The 26,900-nt window shown below is 38.2% G+C and overlaps 1 protein-coding gene across 5 annotated transcripts in view; it reads left to right on the top strand.

Moving 5' to 3' along the window:
- Nucleotides 1–438: 438 nt before the first annotated feature.
- Nucleotides 439–26,900, top strand: part of ppargc1a (peroxisome proliferator-activated receptor gamma, coactivator 1 alpha) — a 42,897-nt gene continuing 16,435 nt past the window's right edge. The window contains exons 1-9 of one of the 5 annotated variants that reach the window (XM_088926481.1): nt 439–585; nt 4,188–4,367; nt 16,778–16,972; nt 19,059–19,181; nt 20,297–20,582; nt 21,456–21,545; nt 22,294–22,339; nt 22,475–22,548; nt 25,540–25,617. In XM_088926481.1, coding sequence (XP_088782607.1) covers nt 538–585; nt 4,188–4,367; nt 16,778–16,972; nt 19,059–19,181; nt 20,297–20,582; nt 21,456–21,545; nt 22,294–22,339; nt 22,475–22,548; nt 25,540–25,617 — 1,120 coding nt within the window. In that variant the 5' untranslated portion in view covers nt 439–537. Of the gene's footprint in view, nt 586–4,187; nt 4,368–16,777; nt 16,973–19,058; nt 19,182–20,296; nt 20,583–20,708; nt 21,546–22,293; nt 22,340–22,474; nt 22,549–25,539; nt 25,618–26,900 lie in introns of all 5 variants that reach the window. The other 4 variants (XM_088926479.1, XM_088926482.1, XM_088926480.1 and 1 more) reach the window with 4 other exon arrangements.

The following is a 26,900-nucleotide window of genomic DNA, read 5'->3' as shown; positions in this document are numbered from 1 at the left end:
CTTCGCAAGCGTTTTGAGTTGTACGTACACATGCGCACACGAAATTACATATACTTTCAGTAATTGAATGAGTACTTTGGTTATGGTTTCTGTTTCCGTGCGTTTCCAAAAATGTGTTACAGTATGTTTAGCATCGCCTGGTATGGACTACCATGCCTCGATTTTGCGATTCCCACCAAATCAAGCCTCTCCTTTTTTCATTGATCAGCCTAACGCGTATACAGACGTAGTTTGAGACTACTTTAATCACGTCGTTTCGAAGGATTGAAGGATTTAACAGTTCACAAGATTTACTATGCGTGTGCCAAACTCCGCCTGCCAGTAACGTCATTGGCTTTACTCGTATAGTGGGGAAGGGGGCTGGAGGAGTCACTCCCCTGCCTACTTTTAATAGCTTTGTCATGTGATGGCAAGCAGTTGTAAGACAGGTGCCTTCAGTTCATTCTCAGTAAGGGGGCAGTTCCCAGAGTGAGAGCAAGTGGACACCAAGTGGATTTTTTTTCTTGATTTTTTTGTGTGCCGTCATTCAGTGGCTGGATGGCGTGGGACAGGTGTAACCAGGACTCTGTATGGAGAGAATTAGAGGTGAGCTGTTAAATAAAACGAACGCTTTGTGAACTGTTGTTGGGGGTCGGAGCAATTTTGGGCAAGATGGACCACGGAGGACATCACGGAATGGGTAGAGAATACAGTTTTTTACGGGTGATGTGGTTATCGTTAAACACCCAGCTGCACGGAAGATGTGCGACAAAGGAAACAAAATAAAGCTTAAGAATTAATGGAATCGGGGATAAAAAAGTAGAATTGCTTTTCGACTTTATCCTGTCACCGTAAACTCGGTAGCTACTGCTTGCCGGTATATCTCGTGCAAGACGGGAATTTGATGCCAAGCGTCTACGTAGGATGTCTTGCAATTGGAAAGTATGTTTACATGCCTTTGGAAAATTTTCCAGTCATGTGCAGCATTATGCTGTGAGGCTGTGACATATATCCGAGCGCGAAATCTTTCCAGTGGCACCCTGGCAAATCGCCAGAATTATTTATCAGTAAGGTACTGTACTGTGCAACTTTTATCTCAACTGGAGCCTTCTACACCAAAGCTGTTGCCCTACGCTGTACCCCCTTGTTTATCTAAATGTGATATAATTGTTAAACAGACGTACACGGAGGAAATGTAGGAAGCTTCTGGTAATACTAGCAGTTATGTATGTTCAAAAGCGCATCTCCTAACGGTACCCCGCAGCACTCCGGAGCATCTGTGTGAACATTCATTGGTTATCATATAGAGGAGTGGAAATATCAAGCATGCTAAATAACATTCTTAATTAAGATTTTACACATCTTATCTCCGCTCCAGATATTTATTAATTTAATTATGCTTGCAAGAGATTTGCTATTTAACGTTAACTCCCCCGTGCTAAGATTGATTGGACTGTTTAGTTTTGTTTTCGAAAAGGATGCGCTATGATTGCTGTCGTGTTGAATTAAATAAGCCTGCATGCTTTGGAACATAATATAGAAACAAAGACACATCTTAATGCAGGGATATATAAAGTGCTGCCAGCTTAAAAATAGATTGCAGTGCATCATCCCAACAGCTACAGGGATGTTTCCTACTGAACTAGCATTAAGCTCTCTTCCTTATGATCTCAGTACTCTGTAACATGGTAGGTTTTTACTTACAACTGACATGTTTGCTTTTATCGTTTTGTATAAATGTACTTTTGCATAACTGGCGAACCTATCGAGAAATGTCTTTATTTTCTGAATTTGAAGGTAGTTGTTCCTGGCTGTTCTGACTGAACAGGTCTGTATCAGACAAGTCGCAAGTATTTTGACTTAGAGGCAAGCTGTATTCGTTATCTTAGGCTTTGTGAATGTTTTGCGTTGAAATCAACCTTTGGTTAAAATTTCTATGCAACAGCAGCACGCAGTTTCACTTGGCTAGGTTTAAATGGTTCCTGGAAATGGACCTGTTTTTTGCACGACTTCTTAATCAAAACATGTTTGTCTGGGAATCCGTATCTGCGTAGTGTGTGATAGGCTTACCTTTTCATGGATGTTTTTGCATGTAGATGAAGAGCCTAGCTTTAATACGAATAGAGCTGACATTTGTTGGGGGGGAAAACATGTTTTAGTTTAATCTTTTAAGATTCATCTTGGCAATTGGTTCAAATGTATTATTAGTTGACTCCTGTTGTTTTGCATAAATCATGCAGTTTGATTAGTAAATCATAGTATAATCAGCAGATTGCGTCCGAACTCCAAAGTCCTAATCGTCTCCATTTAGCCTAGCTATTGAGTCTAGTAGGTTTATTTCTCTTTATCCATACAAACATTATTTATATCACTGGGGGTCACAATTGCACCAGTTTTCATTTTTCTCTCATGATGTATTACTTTATCACTCAAGAAGTTAACGGATGAATCTGACTTGAAATGTGTGCTTTTTTAAATAATGCAAGCATGGCAAATCGTTTTGTATTTTCGTTTGCCTCTACGACCAAAACGACCTGTTTTTCTTTCTGAGGTCCTTACTAGCAACCTTGAATTCACACTTTCTCGTAGGTTATGGTGAATTGAAATGATTTGTATTGTAAATAGGGGTGTGCTATAGTAACGGGAGTGTAATCTGAGTGAAGATCAACGGTGGAGCATGTGCTGTCTCTTTTTTTTCCGCTTGGCAAAGTATTCGTCTCTGGGGTGCCCTGAGCTGAACTGGAGTTTTGTTTCTGTGCGCGACGGTTTTCAGACCTGAACAGGAACACGCTGTGACTTATGGTACTGCTTGGCCAGAGCCTAGCTATGAATTTGAGCCACGCTAGGTATGAGCATCACAAAGCATGTTTCGAGAGACCTTTGAACAAGAAGATAAATCACTGCTTGTAGTTGTTGTTAAGCCCCATGACATTTTACCAAATGGGATTTCTTTTGTCTGTCTTAATGTATTATCTTACTGCAGAAGCACCTTGTAGCCATCATCATGTAAATGCGTGGGAATATGTATTCCTGTGTCTCGTAATCAAGTGTGTGTATAATTCAACCTGGGTTATATAGGGCTTTTGCTAGAAAGATGAAATTACTCGTTTATTTTAAACATATCCTTATGTGGGGCTACTTTTGTAATAGTGCATTTTCAGTGAATACAGATGAATTAAATAATTAGAAACATACACATTTTAAAAGACAAGCACATTATATTTAATTAAATGCCACATAGCCTAACTGTAGATGTGTAAAGTGATCACTAGGGGAAACATTGAACTGACTACCATTCCTATTGATAGCATAAGTTACAGTAGCATCGTAGTACTAACAGTGTATTGAGATAATTTATTACATTCCAGGAAAAGGAAGAAAGAATGCAGATAGAAATGGTCAGCAGTTTGTGTTGAGAACATGTTATGTTCCTGCCTTGTGTCATAAGCTTTGTACGCATCTAGCCTGACAGTCTTTGAACCAGCAGTGACTGAGATTTGCAGTTTGATGAAGCTGATAATTTGTATCTTAAGTGCAGTGCAGCAGCTGTCAGACATACTGTATATGAATACAAGTGTTGGATGTGACATTATCTAAAAGGCCAGATATAAAAAAAACTAGCAAGAATTCATGCTAGTACCAGTTGCTTAAAGTTTACAACAGATGGTCTTACCATGGCAAGTATGTGAAACTGTTCAAGAATGGCGGTAATGGTGTAAAATTGTTTGGGTTGAAAAATCTTTCTGTGAACAGGCCATCAAATAGCTGTATCACAGAAGAATGGCACTCCATTCTGCATAGAAGATTACTGGTGCAACTGCAGGAGTTTGCAATAAATAATTACTGCTTTAAGTGGTTTTGTAAAAAAAGAAAACTCAAGCATAATGAATTTGTTTACAGCTTTTCAGAAAAGAACAATGGAGTGAGAGAGGGGTTTGAACAATAGAAATGTCTTCCATCCAAAGTATTGGGTTAAGCTTTTAGGAGCTGAAAAACAGAACAATAAAGAAATTAAAATACGGTTGCTATTTTAGATGTGCGTTCATGGTCAGAATTCTTTTAATCTTGCAGTAGATTTTTTTTTCCATAGAACTAAAGTATTAAATTAAACCCTTGCTTTATTCCACTCACATGTTCTTGGTCTTGTTGTGTTCTCAATATCCTGCGGTATTTAATTAAACCCCTTTTGTCTGGATTCCTCCCTGCAGTGTGCTGCCTTGGTTGGTGAAGACCAGCCTCTCTGCTCCGACCTCCCAGAGCTTGACCTTTCAGAGCTAGATGTCAGTGACCTTGACGCTGATAGTTTTCTGGGAGGACTCAAATGGTACAGTGACCAATCAGAAATCATTTCCAGTCAGTATGGCAGTGAACCTTCAAATCTGTTTGAGGTAAGAACAGAGAACTGTTACCTTCTCACCTATTTTTTGTAAGATATGGCAGAGATGTGTGTGCACATTTTGAACAAAGGAAAAGGACCAATGTGAGCTTATTTTTTTTATAAATGTGTATTACCTCAAACAGTTTCATGTACATTTTGCTTTGCTTGAGTAAACGCAAGTTTTATCTTTAAAGGTACAAAGAAAAACATTGTTGCAGGTGATAAAATGTTATTATATGGTAGCAACCTATGACCTGCAGTTACTTTCTACTCTGGCGACAGTTTATCAAATCTAAAGTAATGCTTTGAATAAAGAGGAGTTCTCAGAACAAGTGAACTGCAGAGTGCTGTTATTAAGTAAACGTATCCTTGATTATAGGTCATGTTGTGAAATATCTTCAAAGGTTTTGAGTAAAACTTTAAACCATTTTACTTCTGTTTCTGTCACATTTCAGAACCAAAGTCCATAAGAGCAGCAAACTGGCTATTAAGCAAACCATCTAAATTAGGAGGTAGTTTATATATACAGAGCGGCATAAAAAAACACAATTGACTATTGGAACCAATGACATTTTTTGTAATTTTAATGCCTCTCAATGTAAGCATACAGTACATAAAACTATGGTGGCATTGGTATTTGGATATAAAAGTAGTAATTTACTAAAGCTTATTTCCTGATTGTATAACATTTTATTTGGTTTATACATTCAGTGTTCTACATAATGTTGCAAATTGGTTACCAAAGACAATTACAGTTCTTGCGTTTTCCACATTTTCTAGGCCAGTTATTAACTACAGAATGGCTACTGAAATATTTCCAGTGCTCCAAACGTCTCCTGCACTGGAGTTGACTTCAGCTTTGTTGAAGAATGAATAAAAAAATATCAGAATGGTTCCTAAATACTTTGTCAGAAACTACAGGGCATTAAAAGCTTTTTAAGTTCAAGAGTGCGGGTTCCGTAAGCAGTTTGAGGCATTCAGTTTTAGTATGTAAAATCATTACGTGCTAAATTAGTCAAATTGTTCATACTGGGAGATATTTCAATTTTTGAGCATGCCAAGTCATTATGTACATTTAAATATAGAAGTAAACATGGATACATACCCAAATATGTTTTTACAAGTCATGCAAAAAATGGTGGAATTGATAGTTTATTCTTTTCCATCGCCCTCCTTAAATCATTCAGTTTCTAATAAGGGATAAAGATTTCAGGCAGTTAAAAGCACTAGAACCTCCTGGGTGTACTTCCAGAATACACCAGCGTGGGTCACTAGAGAAGGCTGTGCAATCAAAAAATACAGACCGCATATTTAATAAATTACCAGATCTAGCGTCCATTAAGTTGGCATGACCTTTTGAACTGACACGTTAAAAAAGTTATGCAGTGTTTGTGTTGCCTGTCTTGTGACTGCTGTTAATGGGTATTCATGGAAACGTCAGTGCTGAATGTGTTCTGGACTGCCCGCTGCCATCCTTTTTTTCACAGTTTGATTTTGATTCTCGACAAAAAAAAAAACCTGTGGCCTTTGGTTGGTGGATCAGGATGATATGATCAGGGAAAACAGAAGGGCCTGAAATTCAATGACTTGATGGCTGATGCCCTTCAGTGCCAATTCAGCATGATTTATCAGTCCCATCTATTCGCTAAAATGGAGTCCAGAGGTGGTTGCATGAAGCAGTGTAGCGGCGTACACATTGCAAGACTGTGAATGAAAGCTTCAAAGCTGTCTGCTGTCTGTCACTGCTAACTGAACAATTAATGTTTATGAAAGTGTTTTATAGGAGTATCCCAGTACGGTTTCTTTTGACAGATTATATATTAAAAGTGCAAATGCCTACCAAGATGTGCTATGTTAGAAAAATGCATTATATTTTTAGCAGCCTTGGAATGGGCCTTTCTATTTTAGCATACATGTTGCTTACTCATAATCATGAAAATATGATGGACCTACAGATTATTTATTTGATTTTCTCCCTAGAATATTTTGAATTGAGTTTGTGTTCACTGTAGCGCCAGTTTGCAGTAAAAATAAAGACATAAAGACAATAAAGACATTTTACTTTTAATTTGAAGTTTATCATCCACAAACATATTCAGCTTTGACACAAATTTCTTTTTTTATCTTATTATGGGAGATTTAACACACTTGTTTAGTGAATACATTCAGTAAGATGATTCTCTGTGCATCTTGCATTTTCACATTTCTGTGCTTTATAGATTGAGATGTGCAGTATGCTGAATACGGCCTTTTAGGTAGTGTGCTTGTAAATTAAAACGTTGTACGTGATTTCTGTAAATTTGTTTTTTCTGCGTAAAGCACTCTCTCTAAAATTCATCATTAACTTGTATTTTTACCAGACTTTTTTAATCTAGAGACTATCTTCATGTACAGTAGCCATCAGTTAATATGCATGCTCTGTTTCTTTTTGCATGTTTATATGGAGCGGAGCTCACTGCTTTCCTGTATATCAGAGTCTGTGCCAAGAGTGCCGACTCTTAAACATTCTTGTAACAAAGCTGTGCTCCCAGTAAGGCTTAAGTATGTGCATTCTCTTGCTGTTATGTACTGTACTAACTGCTCTACTTGCCTGTAAATGGGACCCCCAGGCCTGTTTGAAAAAGGGCAAGTTAACATCTTACGGTTACTTCTTGGCCCTAGCTTTGTTTTTCACTCTCCCTGATGTGTAAAGCTGTTGATTCTCAATGAGCCAAGGATTAGAAGCATAGTGCTTTGTAATCTTGCCCACCTGGTAGTGGAGGCATTGTGTATGTGTTTATTTTCTGAAGCAAGCCACTTTTATTTGCAAAAAAAATAGGCCTAACTGGCTATATTGGCAAGGAGGGAAAGGGGAAAGGAGGCAGAGGGAAGGCAGTGATCCAGACCAGCACCACCTAGCACATGTTCCAGCTAATTATAAAATGCCTCCACTTCCATTCTAGAGGACACACTGTACTCTGGCGGGCGCTTTTAAATACAAGCCCATGTCAGCTGACGAACCACTATTTGAGACTGCATTCTGTACAGTTTGTATTCAACGATTTGAACATGCCACTAGCCCTTGTCTCCCAGACCACAGGAAATCCAGTTTGGTCACAGTAACAGCATACAAAGGCACCCATGTCCCTTATTTAGTTAGGGCTGTGATTTATAAACCATATTTCTGTTCTAAGAGAGATTTGTCAATAATCATTGCTTATCTTTTAACACGTGTAGAAGAAATGTGCCAAGTAAAAACTGTCTCTGCTGCAAGAATCTTGTACTTAAACTCAGTCAAATTGTTTTGCTACTGTATGTATATTTAGTGAATTGCTAGCAGTAGTATAGACGATTCCCTGGTGTGAGCTATTTTAGGCCAAAGGTAATCTGGTGTAAGAGCTTTTCAGGACTCTGTTTCTTTAACCTGGCCTGAAAAGCTAAGCCAATAAGCTGTCTGATTGTTTCCTTCCTATGATTAACCAAAAATGGCTGCAACCTTCCTCTTATCTTCCCTATCCGTGAGTTAAAATTATATCTTCATCTTTACACAGGAAAGAAAGGAAGTTAATAAGGGATTTAATACATTAAAAAGCAGTGATGAGAAATGGCTTATAACCTGTTTCCTGTTGTTGTGTGGCACATTGCCTGTTGTTGTGTGGCACATTGCCTGTTGTCTTTTTCTTTTCTTATACAATTGTATTGTTGTTTTTTTTCTACTTCTTACCGTCTGAGAGCTAGCTAAATAGCATTTCATTATACCATATACCTGTGTACAGTATGAGTATAATGACAATAAACTTGAACTTGAAATAATGTATGACATTGTACTGTATGTCCCTGAGTTAGTAATTATTATTGATCACAAATAAAGTACCTCAATTGCTGTGTGGTAAGGCATGGTACTTATGTCAAACTAATCACAGTATCTGAAACTTTATAAATGTTTTACTCTGTCATACTTTTTAAGTTGATACTACAGCTGTTGGGAGCACAGCAGCATGGGGGCTAGTGCTGTTGCCAATTGGCTCAATTCTTCCTTCGATTCTGGCCTGGGGTGTCTTCTGTGTGAAGTTTACATATTCTCCCTGGAGCCATGTGGGTTTTTGCCAGTAGTGCTGGTTTGCTTCCACAGTCCAAAAACAGGCTCAGACATACCTGGTCAAGGTATGTCCCAGGGCAGATCCAAACTTGCATCCTGTTTGTCTGTAGGGTTGAGCCCTGGTCCACGATGATGCTGTAAAGAACTAAGCAGTTATTGAAAGTGGATGGGTCTTCATAGCTTTACTCTCTATAAAATTTTCATGTTTAGGTTTTTGTTTTCTCCCCCCCAGCCCCTCCGGTGACACTCTGTCTAGATCTGCGGTCCATCTCTGTTCCCTTTTTTCATTGTGAACAGAATCATCTTGCCATATCTTGTTTTGATGAAAACGAGGCTCTCTTTGGGAATAACTTATTATTGAATGCTGAAATACAAAAGGCTGATCTGCAAAGAAGCACAGAGTGACTAGAGCAAGCTGCAAAGTCAACTCTGTGCGCGCTTCTGACAGTAATTCAGCTGCTCCAGTTAGCATGTCATGCAAAAGCTGGGGACCAGTCAGAAGGGGCATTTTGGTTACAATGAGGGCTGAATTGTTTCCTCTCACTTGCAACCTCTCATGTGTTCTGTCAAGAGATTGTGCTTTCCTGTGCCAAGTTTTCTCATGGACAATTCCTGTTTGTTTGGCTCCTCATATATACAGTACTTTTGACATTTGATAGATCTGTATCGCCCAGCCCTCTTGTTGGACCCATTCTGGTAGTTTTTATCCTATCAGGAAAACTGAACAGTTCTTTTTTTTTCCATGTTGTTGATTATGGATGTGTAAGATAATTCCTCAATTAGGATACCGTCCATCTACTACTTTGGTACATATTTGGGATATTTTTTCATGACGGCATATTTTAAATCATTAACACTGTGGAGATTTGACTTTGATAAATATAGGTTTGTAACCACAATTGTGTGCTTTTCAAAGTTTGACCACTGAAATTGGTCTGTGGTATTAACGACTTTATTAAGATTATATTGTTAATCCCCAACTGATTAGTTTGAGATGTACAGTAACGTTCTGTTTGACGACAGCCATCAAAGTTAAATCTGTACATTTCCTTCTCTCTTGAGAACTGCAACTGATGCATAATCCTTGAATTACTGTATATCATCACATTATCAAACCTTGACTTTCATATTCATATTCTTAGCTGATACAGATTTCTAAGAGTATTGTTGCCAAAGCAAATTTAACATTGCCAATGTCGGTGCTACACTTTATACCTCACCTTACCTTTTGCTCTTTTAACAATGCAACTGATTGTGCTTTGTGATGAACTGACACTGCCTCTACATTTTCCAATCATGAAATACAATTGATTTGTATTTCTTCCCATGTTTGATCTCATTCTCTCCACATAATCTGCCTGGCAGAAACTAGGCAAGAGTTCTTAGTTTGGGGTACAACCAGTCCAGGGGAAGTATTGCTGTAGCCTGAGCAAAGAAATTAGAAAGTATCTGAAATATACTTAAGTAATCCTTTTACTAAGTCAAACCACTGACGAACCTACCTTAGGCAGCGTCTGATTTGGAATGTCAAGGTAAAAGGTAATGCGTTTATTTAGTAATCAGCAAATAGCTTTTATGTAGTCAGTAAGTGCTGAGGTCTGAACGTTGATAAGATCATTTGCTTTCAGGTGTTTTCTCCATATTGTGCTCAGCATTGAGTGTAAATTGAATAGGATGACCTTTTCATACTGAATCAAATTGACTGCATTTCCAAAGATTCTGTGGTTTCAGTTACCATAAATTTTTGATATTGGGTCTATAACCTGCACACTGGTTCCTGCATAACAATATCTTATCACTTTGTCCTGTTAACATAGTTAGGATAGTAATATCTTGTTCACCTTTTTCCTGCAGAATCCTTTCCCACAAAGGAGGTTTAAAGTCCAACAATGTGGCAAATTAAAATCTATGTCTACTTTATGAGCTTAATAGTATGTGAAAGGTCACAGGGTGAGGGGTTAACGAAGCATTTTTGCACGTGGGGAGTCATTTTAGAAATCTGCATATATAAATCAGCACCTATACTAGGGAATTGTTAAAAAGCAAGTTCCCCTTTTCAGTTTTACAGCATTTACCGCTTATAAAGCACAAAAGGCTTGGATGTATGCAGCTGTTCCAGGCCTCTTGGGTTAAAACTTAAAATTATCAACTAATCAAAACAATGTGAAGTTCAGTTGGGATTGGGCATCATCAGTATCTTAATTCTTTTATAAATATTTCTGTTTCATTGAGTTTACTCACTGCTGTGATGGGGATTTTTAACAACTATTTTTTGTTGCCTAATAGCAAATGCTACAAAGTTTCACATATTATACAAGGCTGATAAATGCAGAGGCTTATTCTCTTATTTCAGATTTTGTCTCTGGTGAATTCCTCTGTGGATGTTCATTTGTACTCCTGCAAATCAGGGAAAAACAAAAATGATAAAAGGCACTCACACAAAGCATCAAATGAAGTGTTTTGTAATGCCCACTTTTTAAAATGAAGAGCTTACCCTCGCTGTCTTAGAATGATGCATTATGGAACCTTTGTCCATACTCTCATTATTTGAAATATTTGGGTATGGGGTAGTCCCTGGGTTTTTTTCTTTGTCACTTGTGACTAATCTTTTCTACAAACTTTAAACCGCTTGGGAAATTCAACAGTCATTATCCAAGGTAGGTTCTCTGCTCAATTCTCAAGGGATGATAGGTTCCTGTTTTTTTAATTCCACTTGTGCTTTAAATTGCTTCTTAATTGAACTTGTGTCATTATTGAATATTGTTCTATTTCCCATTGAACTTTCAGGACTGGAAACTTTCAGCACCTCCTTAGCCCAGAAACAGTACATACTGAGACAGATACAGAAATACTTCATACTGTATATGGCCATTACTTGTACCTCATAATTAAATCTATCATATTTGAATTGCTTAACTGGTATATGTTCAACCTCTTGAAAAACAACAGCTTACCTTCAGTTATGGTATACTAACTTCTCCCCTTACAATTGTGTTCAGTATAATTCTTGATTTTTTTTCCCTCAAATAGGAGTCTTAAATCCTTTATTTTAAAATAAATTGTCAAATGTGAACTAAAGAATTTTGAAAATATCAATACATGATCCACAGGAGAGCCCCATTCCTTTCTAATTTAAATATTGAAAAACATTTTCTAAAATAATATTTAAAAGAACCTTGACAATTATGTGATTTAAACGATGGAAATGTTTAATTCTTTGCATTTACTTTTTTTTGAGAATTGTGTAGTTTCATGCCTTTCCATGCAGCGTGGCACACCAAGCTGGATTTCTACAGCTTCTACAGCTTTGCAGAAAACATAACTCTGCACTTTTTGTTACTGCACCAATGTTGGAAGGCTGTCTCAGTCAGATTCAGAAATCATATCAATATCTGCTGTGTCCACAAATGCATGCATCAGTAGATTTAGATAGCTCTGACTCATTTTAAGCTTGTTTCATATTTCATTCTGTTGTAATGTCTGAAAACCATGCTACCAGGCATGACATTGGTACTTTTACAAGAAGCAATTTTAGTTACTTGGGGAAAATGAGCTTTAAAATTAGTAGTGCTGCAACAGTGCATCCAATGCATTTCTGAACTGTGAGAGGGGAAAAAAAAAGTTTTTTATAGCCCATTCTAAGTGATAATGACATTTTAGATCCTCTGCCTGTAAAAAATCAGTGTTAGCTTTAACTTCTCAATTTGAGTAGTGGCTCGAAACACACACAGGGGACTTAATAAATCCTTTAAAAGGTGCTGTATAAACCCAAATTCATGACTGGTGGCTATTTTTATTTTAAATGCATCCCAGGAATATTCATTGCTGAGGCATTAACATATGATTATTTCACCTCTAAGAGTTTTATGTTCGCAAGTGTACCTGTACAGGTAATTCGGTATTTTCTGCTATTACTACCTGAGTAGTGCTCAGGTGTTCAGTATATTAAGGTTCACCTTTTATTCCCTTTGGAGTGGCTTCTGTGATGCGTCCAACTGTGGCAATAATTAGCTGGGGTGAAATTGTCTGAAATCAGCAACTCAAATCATCAAAGGCACTGACATTAAAGTGGAGTTGAGAGGTGTTCTTATGTCTAGCCTTATCTCCACCTAGCAAGCTAGGCTGAAGAAATGCAGAATGTCACTGCCCTTCTTTCTTTGCTTTTTAGATCTTTATTGAAGGCCACAATGAACTGCTGAGTAGGAGAAAGAACACTGTGTACCTGGGGGTGAGCAGTATTGTAAAGACCTAGCTGGGTTATTAATTCATCTTGCAAGAGTGTTTGACTTTGAAGACTTTTAAAAACAGACCTGTGTAGTGAAAGCCTTACCGTGAGGAGAAATAATTGAATTTTTGATACCAACTTAAGTTAAATTATTTGTATACGTGTTGAACTTGGATGTTAAAGCAGGTGAAGGGAGCAATACAAAATCATCCCTTTTTAAGGATGTCTTGCTAAGAAAGTTGTTTGCCTCACACTGCTCAGGAAACTGAGGGCGATCGTCAGTCACATTAAGTTATAGCGGATTTGCTGTAGCTTGGTTACATAACTGTCTGGGATATCTATACACTGTAAGTAGCTTAACATATTTATGGATTCCATATGGATAAGATTGCCTAAATATTACAATTACAGTAAATACTTTATTTTCTCCCATTTATATGGCCAGATATTCTGTATTCTGTATGATTTGCCTTGGCTGTTTATTCAGCAGCTCCCACTGCCATATGTTCTGCTGGTGTGACCATGCAATGTGTCAGCAAGACTAACATATTTTGTTACGAGTGACTTTGATTTATTTCCTCTGAAATCTGGGGCCATGGTAATAATAGAAAATGACATTATTTGTTTATCAAATCTAATGTGCGTTCTCTATAGAGTTCAGATGTTGAGACACACACACCTAATTCAGATGGCTTAGCGATTAGGAACTGTGCCCACTCAGTTAACCTCATCTGAGAGAATGCTTTTGATATCTGAAAACTAAGCAGTGCAATTAAATTGTCAAGACCAGGAATTTAACCTGAGCAATCCTCTGGTCAATTTATTAGGTATGTTTTCTGGTTGAATAAGTCTGTTCATTTTATTTCGAGCCAGAAAATAAATGGTTGCTTTGCAAGATTGCCCTGCTGGGATTATGCATTATCTTAGCAAAACCTTTCTCAGCTTTGGGAGTGCTGTTCTTTTGAGTACATGTATAAGAAACAGGACTAGGATTTATTTATAAAAATGCTATACTTCTCTTTTCTAACTGAATACGTCGGCCTATTTCAATTTGAAAAGGATGCTATTCTGTCAAACTATATGTATATCAATGCCTTTTCTAGCTGCATTTCTGACTCAAATAAATTAGTTTTACAGTGAAAATTGAATTCCAACTTGAAGTTCATGTGGTTGATTAAAAAATGTGCTGGTTATCTGTGGCATGAATTATATCTCAAGAATACAATGGAGCCAAAGAACTCCATAAAAGAGTTAAACAAGCAAGGACAATTTCAAAGACAACCTATTCGATAACAAAAGGGTTCTCCAGATAATAAATGACTGGTGTGTGCTTTTTCTTTAGAGTGAGGTTGGGAAGGGTGGGACACAGGGTTTCTCTCTCACCAGGATGTTTTATGGCTAATTGAACCATTTTAAATAAAATGCCATGAACAGCACCCTTTAGAATTGAATTAGGTGAATATATTGTGATCCCACAATTAGCCCTTGAATGTTAAGATCTCTTTAATTCTGTGAAGCTCAATATACTGAACACCACATAGAGCCACATGTATATATAGAGCCACAGTATGCTGAATGGGACTGTGCTTTTTGTTAGCAACTGTTTCTCTTATCAATAAAGCTCATTTTGCTGTCAAAATCTGCCAGATAATTCTTCTGTCTTCGGTATGTACCTTGCAAACTCCTTTTAATGCTGAATTTCAGAAAGGTTTACAGAATTGGATAATGCTCTTTTGCTCTGAAATGAAGCTAATAGATCGTCTACAAACCTCTGAACAACTACTTTTGGTGGGAGAATAATTTGAGACTCAGCAGCCCAGCTTCACTTTCTGCAATGTTATGAGCAGAGCACAGACCGTGACTTATCTCCACTCTAGAATCCATAACATTTTCAGAGTATGTAAAAACATTTCCCTGCCCTACATTCAGGGAGAGATGAAACTAAAGAAACACTTATCCTAGGAACAGAATACCTACCTCTCATTTGTAGAATTGTTTGCTTCTGTAGCCTTTGGAGAACGTTATTTGATAGAAAATCATTTCTGCTGCAGCTTAATTGAAGTTTTGACTCCTATCAGAGTTCTGCCTGTCAGTGCCAAAGCAGGTATTCCTAAAGGAATATGAAATTTATTTTGTCAGGTTACAGATCACTTAACAGGAGAGGAACACTACTATAGTTGTGCAGCTGCTATTGTAGCCTTGTTTTGGGAACAAGAGACTCATAATTTCTGGTTTCATTCTCAGTCTCAAGGTTACATGTTGTGTAAGGGAGTTGTCCCCCCTTACTTTGATCCTATATCACAAATAGGTCTGTAAGCTGCCAGAGTTTGCTATCAAAACTCTTCACCGTTTATGGTAAAGCATGGGGGTTGTCAAGTTATAGAACACAAAGATTTTTTATGAAAGTGTAGTACAAACTACTATATCTTTTTATTATCTAACTTAGGAATTTGCAGTCCTGGTCCTGGAGGGCCAGTGTAATTTCTCTTTGAAACAGCAGCACCTGAACAGTTCTATGAATCTGTTAAGCAGGTCCAGTTAAGCCAGCAACCAGGTTGTTTAGCTCATAAAGAGATGAGTTTGAATGAAAACCTGCAAAGAGCCTGGCCCTCTTTGACCAGGATTAGACAGCCCTAATGAAGTATTCCCTACCTGGAAAACACTGTAATCTTTAACAAGCCCTCTTTCTGTTTTTGCTGTTTTCTACCTTGTTAGTTATTCCATTTTAAAAAGTCTGATGAAAGGGTTGTCAATGGCCACCGAATCTAAACTGCAGTAGTTGGAAGTTCTAACTGTTTTAACAGCAAGTTAATGCATAGGAATTTTTTTTCCACATGATTTGAATTAGTACTATCCAGCAGCATCTTTTAACTTTCTGTTCTCTCTTCAAAATAAGTATCTTGTCTTGAATTCTAACTCATTAGTAAGAGTTATATGAAGGTACCTAAGTTCTGTAAGCTGTGTAGTACTCGCCATGATTTTTTTTCTGTCATTTTAACATCAGAATAATAAATTGGTAAGCCAAGCCTAGCATCAGAAAGATGAAAAGGTCATCTTTTGTGAGGTGCGAGTGTGTGAAATACTAATCCATGTGGGAATATTACTGATTTTGACAGGGAATTCCTCAAGACAATTGTGCGATGAGTAGTTGTCTATCTTTAGCGTGCATTTTATATACAATTTTGTATTCCCAATGGGTGGCATGGTGGGTCAGTGCTTAGCATTGCTACCCTGCAGCACTGGGTTGCTACACTATCTGTGTGCAGTTTGTATGCTCTCCCTCTGTCTGTGTGGACTTCTTCCAGGTACTCTGGCTTCCTCCCACAGTCCAAAGACATACAGTACAAGTCGGTTAATTGACTTCTGGGAAAATTGGCCCAGAAGTCAGTTGGCTACGTGTTTGTGTCCTGTGATGGACTGGTGTGCCATCCAGAGTGAATCCTGCCTTGCTCCCGTTGCTTTCCAGATTTGATCAAATCCTGTATTTGATACAGCAGTTAGAAAATAGATGAGCAGATGTGTTCCTATTTTTTCAACGAAGTGTTCTTTTTTCATTTTGGAAATTCCTTTTGCATGGGAATACTGACCTAAGAGGAGTTGGAAAAATAAAAGTGTCTTTTTTATTTAACCGTTGTTGAATACTTAGAAAATGTATTTTGTATTACATTCCCTAGGAACGTGCTGTAATGCTCTTATCTGAGGGTTTCATGCACACATCTTGTCAGCAAGCCGATAATTCTAAGCAGATTCATGTTGGTGTGGAGAGTTTTGGAAAACAAACAGCTGAACTTCTAGCTCATTGTCGTTGCCTTTTTTTGGTCTTTTATTTTTCTTTTCAGACACTTGCTGTGTATCAGCCTTGATAATGGATTTCTTGGGGGAGATATTATTTTGGTCCAGTAAGCTGCGTACTTAATCTGGGAGTGACAGATCTGACTCGTACAGGAAAGGGAAATGTGAAATTAAAGAAAAGACCAGCACTGCGGATATTCGCCGACCGAAAAAAGCAACACATTGAATTATTCTGCATTAGCCATGAACTGTGTGTAAAAAAAAAAAAACTGTTTTAAACTGTCCAACTTAAAATGATATTTTTTTTAAACTTTCCTCTCGGCAGAAGATAGATGAAGAAAATGAGGCCAACTTGCTGGCAGTTCTCACCGAGACCCTGGACAGCCTCCCGGTGGATGAGGACGGATTGCCTTCATTCGATGCTCTGGCAGAAGGCGACGTGACCAACACCAGTGATCAGAGCTGCCCATCCTCACCTGATGGCTCTCCTCCCACACCAGAAGCAGAGGAGCCATCTCTAGTAAGATGTCTTCCTTCTGTTTATCACCAAAGGATTGGCTACCCCCTGCATGGGTATGAAGTAGTGAAAAAAAGGCCTGGACTGAGGGTCTGTGGAAAAGGCTTTAAGAAATGTGTACACTGCAGGCAGGCTCACTTTACAACACAAACAACTGCCTTGGAGCTGAGTGGTGCAAACAGTAAGAATTACAACGTAATAAGCAGTTTTCATTTTTGTTTTCCAACAGCAGTATTCACTGTTGTGTACCCCATAGTGGTACACATACAGTATCTGCATCGACAAACTTTCCAAATTCCTGATAATGATAAGTCATTGTACTTTGTCCTTAACTAGTTCTAACTCCAGGAAGAAAAAAGATGCATCCCCATTGTTATGATGTTTGTATCATAAACAAGGCTGAATATAAACTCCAAACTCCAACAAATGAGTGTGTTTCCCGTAAAACACCTTTCCCACCATTCAGCACTCTGCCATTGTGTTTAAGGAAAACCTTCATATTTGAAGTATGCCTCACTTATAATGGGCTTCAAGGCAGTGTGAAAACCAATGCATTCTAAACAAAGTCCTTCTAAATGTAATAAAATAAGGACAATGCTTATCTGTACAAATTTAATGGAAAATATGTGTATTCACATGTGTGTTTAGAACATTGTGTAAGATCAGATTTAGCTCTTCTCAGTCTTCTTGGCAGAAGAAAGATTGTAGCTGTACAGTATGTGCTGTAGAATATAAAAAAACTACTACAGTCTCAATTTCTAGATTTTTCATTAGCCCAAATTACTGCTGCTACATTTCTGCAACTTGTACCTGCTTGATTTGATACTCAATATACCCTGCTACACTCACTTCTGACTTGCTTCATGTGTGTACATGATTTTGCGAATATATATCCTCAGCTTGTACAGGAACAGAGGGCAAATGTTTAAGCTGTACTGCTGACAAGGTACAGCACATAGACATTTTGCCCTGTTTTATAGCTGCCTGTTTCTGTGCAGTAGTTTGGCAGTTAATGCTTCATGAATAGGGTGAATCATTAATCAGTGCCTCTTCATATTAATGCTTTCATGATTAATTCTTTGGAAACAAGCACTGTCTTATGAATAGATGGCTATTTTGTGAAGCCTGGCTTCAGACTTGACACCTATGTGATCAACTGCACATCAGGTACATACTGTATAAACCCAGTCATCTGAAAATGTCATGTTCCTATGTCAAATTAGGTAAACTTATTATTGCTGGTCAAGATCTTTTATAACTTATCAGATGAGGATATGTCTCTGACATAGGGGAAATGTACTTCTTTTATACTGTAAATCAGTAGTTTTTAACTATAGTAGTCTTCCATATTCCGATATAGCAGTTTAAATTACATTCTGTGAAATTTAAACAAATATAAGTGAATCACAAACCAGAGGCACAGATGAAAACGATGTAAAGTGCATTTAAAAGGGGAACAGATGACACTTCTTTATCCAAAAGTCTGTGAGGGTATGGAGCTAGTTGCGCATACCATGTACCCTGTTTTCTTTCAAGAAATGGCTGGATGCGATTAATGGATCGGTTATCTTTTAACTATCAGAAGGCTAGATAGGCTTCTTGTTTCTAACCTTTCCTGTTTCTCATTAAATTTCTGATTAGAAGCAGTGCACCTTTTTATACATATATACAAGTCTGCTTCAGCCCTGTGTTGTGAGAATCACTCAGCATGGCCCTTTTCCATTTGTTATATCTTGTGACTTTAAAATAAGCACCACTCACAATACCGGTTTGTTTTGCTGTTAATTTGACCTGACCTGTACTACATGTTCTTATTGTTGATGGACTATTACATAGTATGCTGGTATGTGAATTATCACACCTGTTGCTCAGCCTGCTCTGTCTCCTGTCTGATTGTCTTGTTGGTAACTAAGATGAACAGATTGTATTATATATTGTAGTATTTTGCTGCTGTCTACCATAATGAATCCTCAACTGTAAAATCTGCTCTTTACAAAACCTGATTTAAGGATGCTTAAGAATGTGTTTTATAGACATATGCACTTTTGTTTTCACATACATGCTTTGTTTTCTTCATTTTATTCCACAGCTAAAGAAGCTCTTGCTGGCACCAGCTAACTCCCAGCTCAGTTATAATCAATACACAGGTGGCAAGGCACAAAATGAGGCTCCTAGTAATCACAGGATCAGACCAACACCTGCTGTTGTCAAGGTAGCTACCTAACACAATCGTTACATGAAAGACTGTTTCTGTGTTCCTCCATTTTTGCTATTTTTGTTTTATTGTAGACTTGGGAGATTTTCAATTCCTGTACCAGGTTTCTTTCTTGGTTTCATCTCATTGCAATGCAAAAAAAAAGTCTCTGAGGCCTATTAATGAAACATCTGGGTTGTCTAATTAGCGAAAGTTATCCCCTGCATTTATTGTTTAGCTATGGTGACATCCTTTTTTTTCCCTGACAGACTAAAGAAATAGATCTTTTGAGACACGGTTACCATATTTTTAAGCATACGTTTTTAACACAGTTTGTGCTGACATGTTCTTTTTCATGAAGCACAATAATCCATACGTTTTCGGAAAAGAATGACAACCATCTAGTAGAGTTTCTGTTCCATGCTCTGTAAACATTGACTGTAGGAAGTTGATTTTGTGGACCTCAGTAAAAAGTGTTTTATGAGTTCTCTATACTCTGGTAGTAGCAACATTTGCATTTCATGTTTAGTTCCCATTCCTTTAAGGAAAGCAACCGGAGGGTTGTGGGTTCAAATCCTAGGACAGGAACTGCTGTTTAACGCGTGAGCAAGGTGCCTCACTCAAATTTCTCCAGTGGAATGCCCTGCTGTACAAATGAATACTACCCAAGTTGGAACTGTAAATGAGAATTCAGTCTCAATTGACTTATTTGTTTATATGAAAAATTCTTGCTTTTATTGTAGGACAGTATATTGGATAAGTTGTTTTATAGTGCTTAATTTGCATTTTGTTCTGCCTTTGACTATAACAGAGCTTCACCAATAAACTGGACAATAGGGAGAGAAATTTGCACAATATGCTATTTCCTATCTTTTGGGTGGATCGGCTCGGTTTTTCTTTTGCACTTTGTTTGCATCAAAAACTAAAACCATCATTGCCTGAGAATGAGAGAACATTTAGGCACGGCTGTGTGTTTTAGGTTGAGAAAAAAACAAACAGTGATCAACCATATGAAAAATGAAAAGCAGCAGCAGTGTTGTTAATCAAAATAAATGTATTGGTGTCTTTGAAAAGTGGTGCACACATAGCAGTATTATGCTGTATTCTGTTTTTTTTTGTTTTGAAATTTCCAGACAGAAAACCCATCCTGGAATAATAAGCAGAGGGTCCCCTGTCAGCAGCAGCAGAAGCCCACACGACGTCCTTGTGCCGAGCTTCTCAAATACCTAACAGCCAGTGACGAGACCATCCAGACCAAAGCCTGCGAGCAGAAAAGCGGTGGGGGTAGCGGCAGCAAAGTAAAAAGCGGAGGTGCCTCTTCATCCTCATCCTCTGTTGCCTCCTCCTCCTCCTCCTCCTCGTCCTCTTCTAAGAAGAAGCCAATTCATCCCTCTCAGCAGCAGCTGCATCACCAGCAAGGTGAGAACCATGCTGGTGCCGATTGTAGCGTTGCAGTGGGGGGTGCTGGGGAATGGAGGTGTTGTGCTCATGGGGCCGGCACTGAGGGACAGTCTGAACCCAAAGCACCTGCTCGCTTTTCCCCAGCCCATAGGAACGGCCATGGCAATTCCCGCGTCAAAAGGGAACGCACGCAATCCAGTGAAGAAGGAAGGCCGCCAGGTCAGCAACCTGCCCTGGATGCTGGGGTCCTGGCAGCCGCTAGATTCATTAGGTACATGCATTCTTATTCTCTCCGTCCTAGAGAGAAAGATCCGTCAGGCAGGTGCGAGCAGTGTTATGAAGAGTACAGAAACCAAAGTACTTTAGGTAGCACCCGTCAGAGAAGGGATGAATTTGACAAGCCCATTCCAGGGCATGTAAAAGTGACCATTAAGAAAAGAGAAGATCTCGGAGTTCGATTGCATGGGGAGATGCAGAACTCTAAAAAACAACAGTATAACTGTCGGGCTCAGAAACGTAGCCCACCGTTACCGACCGAGACAGAGAGGGAAGAGAATAGGAGTGCTCGCCAAGTAGGTCTTCACAGCGTCCCCATGAAGAAGAAACACCCAAGCAAGAGCAGTGAGAGAACGGAGAGGCGAGCATGCAGCCCAGACAGAGCTGTCAGGAAATGGGCTGCTCAACCCAGTCTCGAGTCCCTACTTCTGGAAGGGGTAGGCGTTGATCGCTGGGGTAGTGAGACAGATGAAGAGATGGCGCGGGAAGCGAAAGGCAGGGCGGAGCAGGTCTGCTGTGGTGGGAATGATGGTCACAATCATGTCATGGGCAGCCCCATGCAGCTCTCACTGGGCCCCCCAAGCCCCCTCTTCCCGGACTCTATTATTCCAATAGGAGACCTCACACCCTCCGTCACACAAGAGCACCACCTATACAGGCAGGCATTCTGCAAGTACCAAGATGACCAGGTCCTCCCCCTGTTAGGTAATCACTCTGCTGCATCCTTCGCCTCTCCTTTCTCCTACTCCTGCTTTAACCACTTCCTAAATTCATACTAACCATACTGGTGTGACTTGCGCCTTATTTTACAAATGCCAGACAATCATCATCCTAATAGGCACCATTAGTAATTTCCAAAGAAGTGAAATATAGATCTTAGAACAGAGTCATTGTGTAGCCTTAATTGAAAGAAAATATTCTGTGCCCTGTGCAAGGCAGTTTTAAGTAAACCCATTTCTGTCTAGACCATGTTGAATGTTTAACGTTGACAGATGTATGTTACTGTAATGACATAGTCGATTAACTGAAAGGCATTCCTTAGTGGCAGTTGGAGATAATCATAGCCCTGGGCAAGTTGCTTCCCTTGCTCTTCTTTCTCCTTCTGCTTTGGTTCTTTGCATGCAAAATTACTTTTAAAATGTTCTCCTCGGGTTTTCCTGGAATACAGTGTGCAACATTTGTCTTGATTTTCTGTCAGACTAAGCAGTCTGAGGAACTCTGAATCAGAATGCATATGCCATTACGCCATCCTGCCTCATAGAAAATGTTCAGAAAAAAATGGGGTCTAGTTGCAAAATATTATTAAGAACTGTAGAAAGTACAGTTGTTTTACTGGTTGGGTTTATAAACAGTGCTGTTAATGATAAAATTAATCTGTAGGTATGGATTTGAATTCTTACTAACATAATGTGATTTAGTTAAATAATTACAAATGCTCCTTTGTGTTCTACAGCCAAACCAACCACCTTGCCACTTCCTTTGACCCCAGAGTCTCCAAAGTAAGTGAGAGAGTTTTTAAACATTTTTCTAGAAAAATGAGGCATCTTTTCCCTTTCATTTCCATTTTTATAATCATTTAATCCAACAATTCCATTTCTCTCCAAAATATTTAAAAAATGTGTGTTGTGTTTCAGTGACCAAAAAGGATCTCCATTTGAGAACAAAAGCATTGAACGGACATTGAGTGTGGAGCTCTCTGGAACAGCAGGTAAGAAAAAAATTCATTCTTTTTTTATTTGTGATTTTCACTTTACCAGCTTCTTTGTCTCTGAAAAACTGCCATCTGTTTTTTTTGGACAGAGTACATGGTTTTGGACAGAGATTAAGTAATCTGAATTTAACCATCTTAATATACTGTATGTTGTACCTACAGTGTATACTGTATATATGTATATAAAACATCTATAGAAGTATGTTTTCTTGTATAAGTAATCTTTTGAATCAAGCAACAATAGATAAAATACATAGTAACAAAGCTCTGAAAAAGAGGAGATTAAGCATTTGCTACAGGTTTTTTTATTTTTCCATTTTGGGTCACAATCTCTCTTTCACATCGGCATCTTTAGGCGATATTTCAGAGGGGCTGACATAGGATGTACTGTAAGGGTTCATGAGTTCCCTTAGCTGACGTAACCTTTAGTAAACATGAATTTATTTGTTTGTGAGTTTAGAGCCATCGTGAAAGTATCGCTTTTGAGTTTTATTTGGGCCTTTAGGTTTTCTGAATTGCATTCTACAGTGTATTCACTTACTTTCTACATTGTGGGCAGTGCAGTGTATTATTTTTAATTGCATCTGCAACTGAACAGGGATAATATCAGGAAAACGCAATTATATCGGGTAGGTCTTGTGATTTGATTAGGGTATTAAGTTAATTTCCCGTGTCAAACTCCCCTGAAAACAATTTTCACTTTTAGTACAAAATATCTTGTATATATACAAGAAAATAAGTCATTTATGCAGAATATCACATTAAGCTCATCCCTGTTTATGTATGGTATAAAAAGGATATACAGGTGAATTGATTAAATATTTTTGGCCTCATTTTGATTAATTGGGTTTTCATGACTGACCATAATATATTTGAGTGCTTAAACTGTTGCATAGCCACTTAAATTACCTCATTAGTGAGACTTGGCGAAATTGATAAGGCGATTTGAATTGTTGATTTTGAAACCCAGTGAAAATCAAGAAAGAAGTGCATATTCAATGAAGGACCCAATATACCCCCTCTTATCTCTTATCAAGAGAATGTCTTTGTGCCATCAGTATGTTAAATGGACCCTAGGACTTTGCAGCCAAACAGAATGATGATGGGGTGCAATATTGGAGACCACAAGTGTGATTGTCTGGAGTGGAGTGGAAAGTCACTAGAGAACTTCACCCACACAGACTGCCTGTACAGTAGTTCTGGGACCTCACTGCCCTTCTTGAGAATATTCCAGCATGTACAGAACCAAAACGTCTCATGATGCTCATTTAACAGTGATTTTATTGCAAAATAAGAATGCGGCATGCTGTGGATTGTCTTCTAGCCAGACTTGAGCCACATTGAGCTGGGATGACGTGGCATCTAGGGCTTCGAGACCAGTGAACAGGCACATGTTTGTGCAGACTGTGCGGGATGGGACGAGGACAAAAGACATCTGTTAAAGTAAAGCAGACAATTATGAAGCAGAAGGAAATCTTTAGATTTAATTCCAACGGAGTGTGTGTTTTTTCGATGAAGAAAAAAAAAAGTCGCAACACCGTAAGAAAAGGCAAGAATTCATAGTGCTGCAGCAAAGGCTTGGCAAACAAATCTCAAATTGTTACACAGAGCTTAGTGAGCTCACTATGCCATAGAATGAATGCAGTTATTGCCTCATAGTGATATGCATCCAAACACTGACGTTTAAACTGAAATTTTCTTTACGTGTATATGTTCCTATAATTATGGCCACTTGAAATCATTGGGTTGAACTGTAAGTATGGTTTTGTTTTAATATTATTTTTGTATGCATGGAATTACCCAAAATAAGGGTATATTCTATTGTGCTTATTCATTTTAATATCATGATTACAAGTAAAATTTGACTGTAAAGCCAAAAGAACATTTTTGACTGGTTTACTCAATACTTTTGGGGAGCACTGTAGATTGTACCTGTACCATCAATAGAATCCAGCACATAAACAACCCGTCGTTGAATTGTTGCATTAGTGAAGCAGTGCTGAATCCTTACTTTCACGTTTTAGCCACAGTTAATAAGAATATCCCCGGCCTCTGAACCTTATCTGAGTGTTGTAGAATAACAATCTACTAAAACACTTTTCAGATGAAGGAAAGTAAAGAGTATGGTTGTTTAAACTTTAGAATCAATTTATACAATGGCATTAATATCTTTGTAAATCTTACAAGCATGTTAAAATGTTTCATACATAAAGGTGCCTCAGTTAAGATAAAATGTCAAGTACTTGATATTATAATTGATAACATGGTTGGGCGTGATTCCAGAATGGCTGAACAGTCCCACATGTAGCTGTCGTATCAAACAGAATACCATTCTTTGTAGTAAAACATTGGAAAGAGAAAAAACTCCCACAACTGCTTCAGCGCCTCACTTTATTAGTGTAATTATAGATTTTTGTTTTCAATCCAATCTTGGATTCTTATATTAATTTCAAAGTTCAGCTTTGTTCAAATTTTGCTAATTATACACTATCAGTACTAATTAATACATTAATGTATTGATACAAATCATTATATCAATGTATTTTGGGGATGGCACAGTGGTTAGCATTGCTGCCTTACAGCTATAGAGGCCTGAGTTCATTGAGTACTCTCCCCGTGTTTGTAAGAGTACTCTGGTTTCCTCTCGCAGTCCAAAGACATACTGGTAGGATATTTGACTCCTGGGTAAACTGGCGCTGATGTGTGTGTGTGTACATGTTTGTGTCTGTGTGTGACCTGTGATGGACTGATTTCATAGGGTGTGTCTTGCCTTGAATCTGTTCCTTGCTCTGGCCCTCCTGCAATCTTGCATTGAGTGAAGAGGTTAGAAAATGAATGTATGGATGAAATGTATTTTGGAAAAAGCAGTCCTTTATGCAGAATAATACTGCCAGTAAGATTCCTGTTTCATCTTGCTTTGTTCACATATGCTCTAGATGGTTTATCATTCTGTAACATGTGGCTCAATATTGTGCTAAACCCACATAGCTAAAGTGGATAAAGAGGACACCAACAGAAGCAGGTGCCAACCCAACCAGCATCCTGTGGACAGTGCTAAACAGGCTGGTAATATTCTGAGACTTGTTTTTAGTATTTTAAAAATTGTATGCTCTTGGCGTTGGTGCAGAAATATTTTTCTTGGTATGTACTATGGTGTCCTTAAAATCGATTAGGTTTCATTGAGAAGAACCAGCCTATAGTGGGGTATATTGATTTAACGATCTTGTCTCTATTCTAACATCTCTTTAGAATCTAGGAAAATACTTCTCTCACCTGTAATCATTTCAGTTAAAATTTCATATTATCACAAATGACCAAAGCAGTGTCTTTAACAATTCTGAGAAGCTTAGTTTTCAAGCTAGGAGCTATTATCCTCAGACTGCAATTCATAAATAACATCTGGTGTAGCACAGTCCATGAAATTATTTGCCTGAGATCTACCTTCAAAAACAAAAATCCTCTGCCCCCAAAGCTATTACTTTTTGTGTGTGTGCATTAGTTACAAGCCATTATGATTAAGAAACATATAGTAATCTAATTTTTTGGGGGGGGGGTTCTCTGTTTTATGACCTAGTAAGTTTGTGTGCACAGATGGCATATCGGTAGAGAAACAAGTTCTTGGCAGAACTTTTCCTTTCCTTTACTGCACATTTCAGTGCAGTAATAATAAATAAAGCTGTGACTGAGCCTGGCTGAAATATGAGCAGAGCATCTGATTGTTTGTGTAGGTGGAATTGTCTGACACCAATTACATTTCCACTAATGGCAGCCATTTGTTGCTATTTACTGCAAACCCTTTGCACAAAAGAAAAACAGTAATAAAGGAAAAAAAGAAATTGCCTGAATTTCATTCTGTTAGAAGACTGCATTGCTGGTTGTATGTGCAAATGCATTAACTATGCTATAAACTGCTACCTGTCAGAATCTCGCATGTAATGGCCATCTGTCTCCACATAAATCTGTCAGGAGCAGCTAGGTTTCAGGGAAAGCGAGAAATCTATAGACTCCACCGGGAATGGGGACAGGATCCGACAGTCACTACAGTTTCATTACGGGTATAATAACATTTTTGCTTTTTAACTGTGGCATACTAATTCACTTGACTCCAAGGCTTGATTTGAAAACAATTAGTTTTTCAAAGCAGTTTAAAAGACCTGAAAATAATATATTTTTGGGAAATTAAAAAAGCTAAACAAATAATACAGTTGGATTGGATCCACCATATTTGATCACCTTAATGGCTTTGGCTTTTCATGATACAAGCACAACTTGTAATCAAGGACTTAATCCTTTCTGTTGGTGGTTAGTGCCTTTATATTCCTAAATAAGGATTTTGTAAGGTCAGCAAT

The sequence above is a fragment of the Atractosteus spatula genome, chromosome 1 (genome assembly GCF_055471065.1).
Source record: "Atractosteus spatula isolate fAtrSpa1 chromosome 1, fAtrSpa1.hap1, whole genome shotgun sequence".
NCBI classification, from domain to species: domain Eukaryota; kingdom Metazoa; phylum Chordata; class Actinopteri; order Semionotiformes; family Lepisosteidae; genus Atractosteus; species Atractosteus spatula.
The sequence above is the reverse complement of the archived record's forward strand: the minus strand, read 5'-3'. Positions and strand labels throughout refer to the sequence as shown.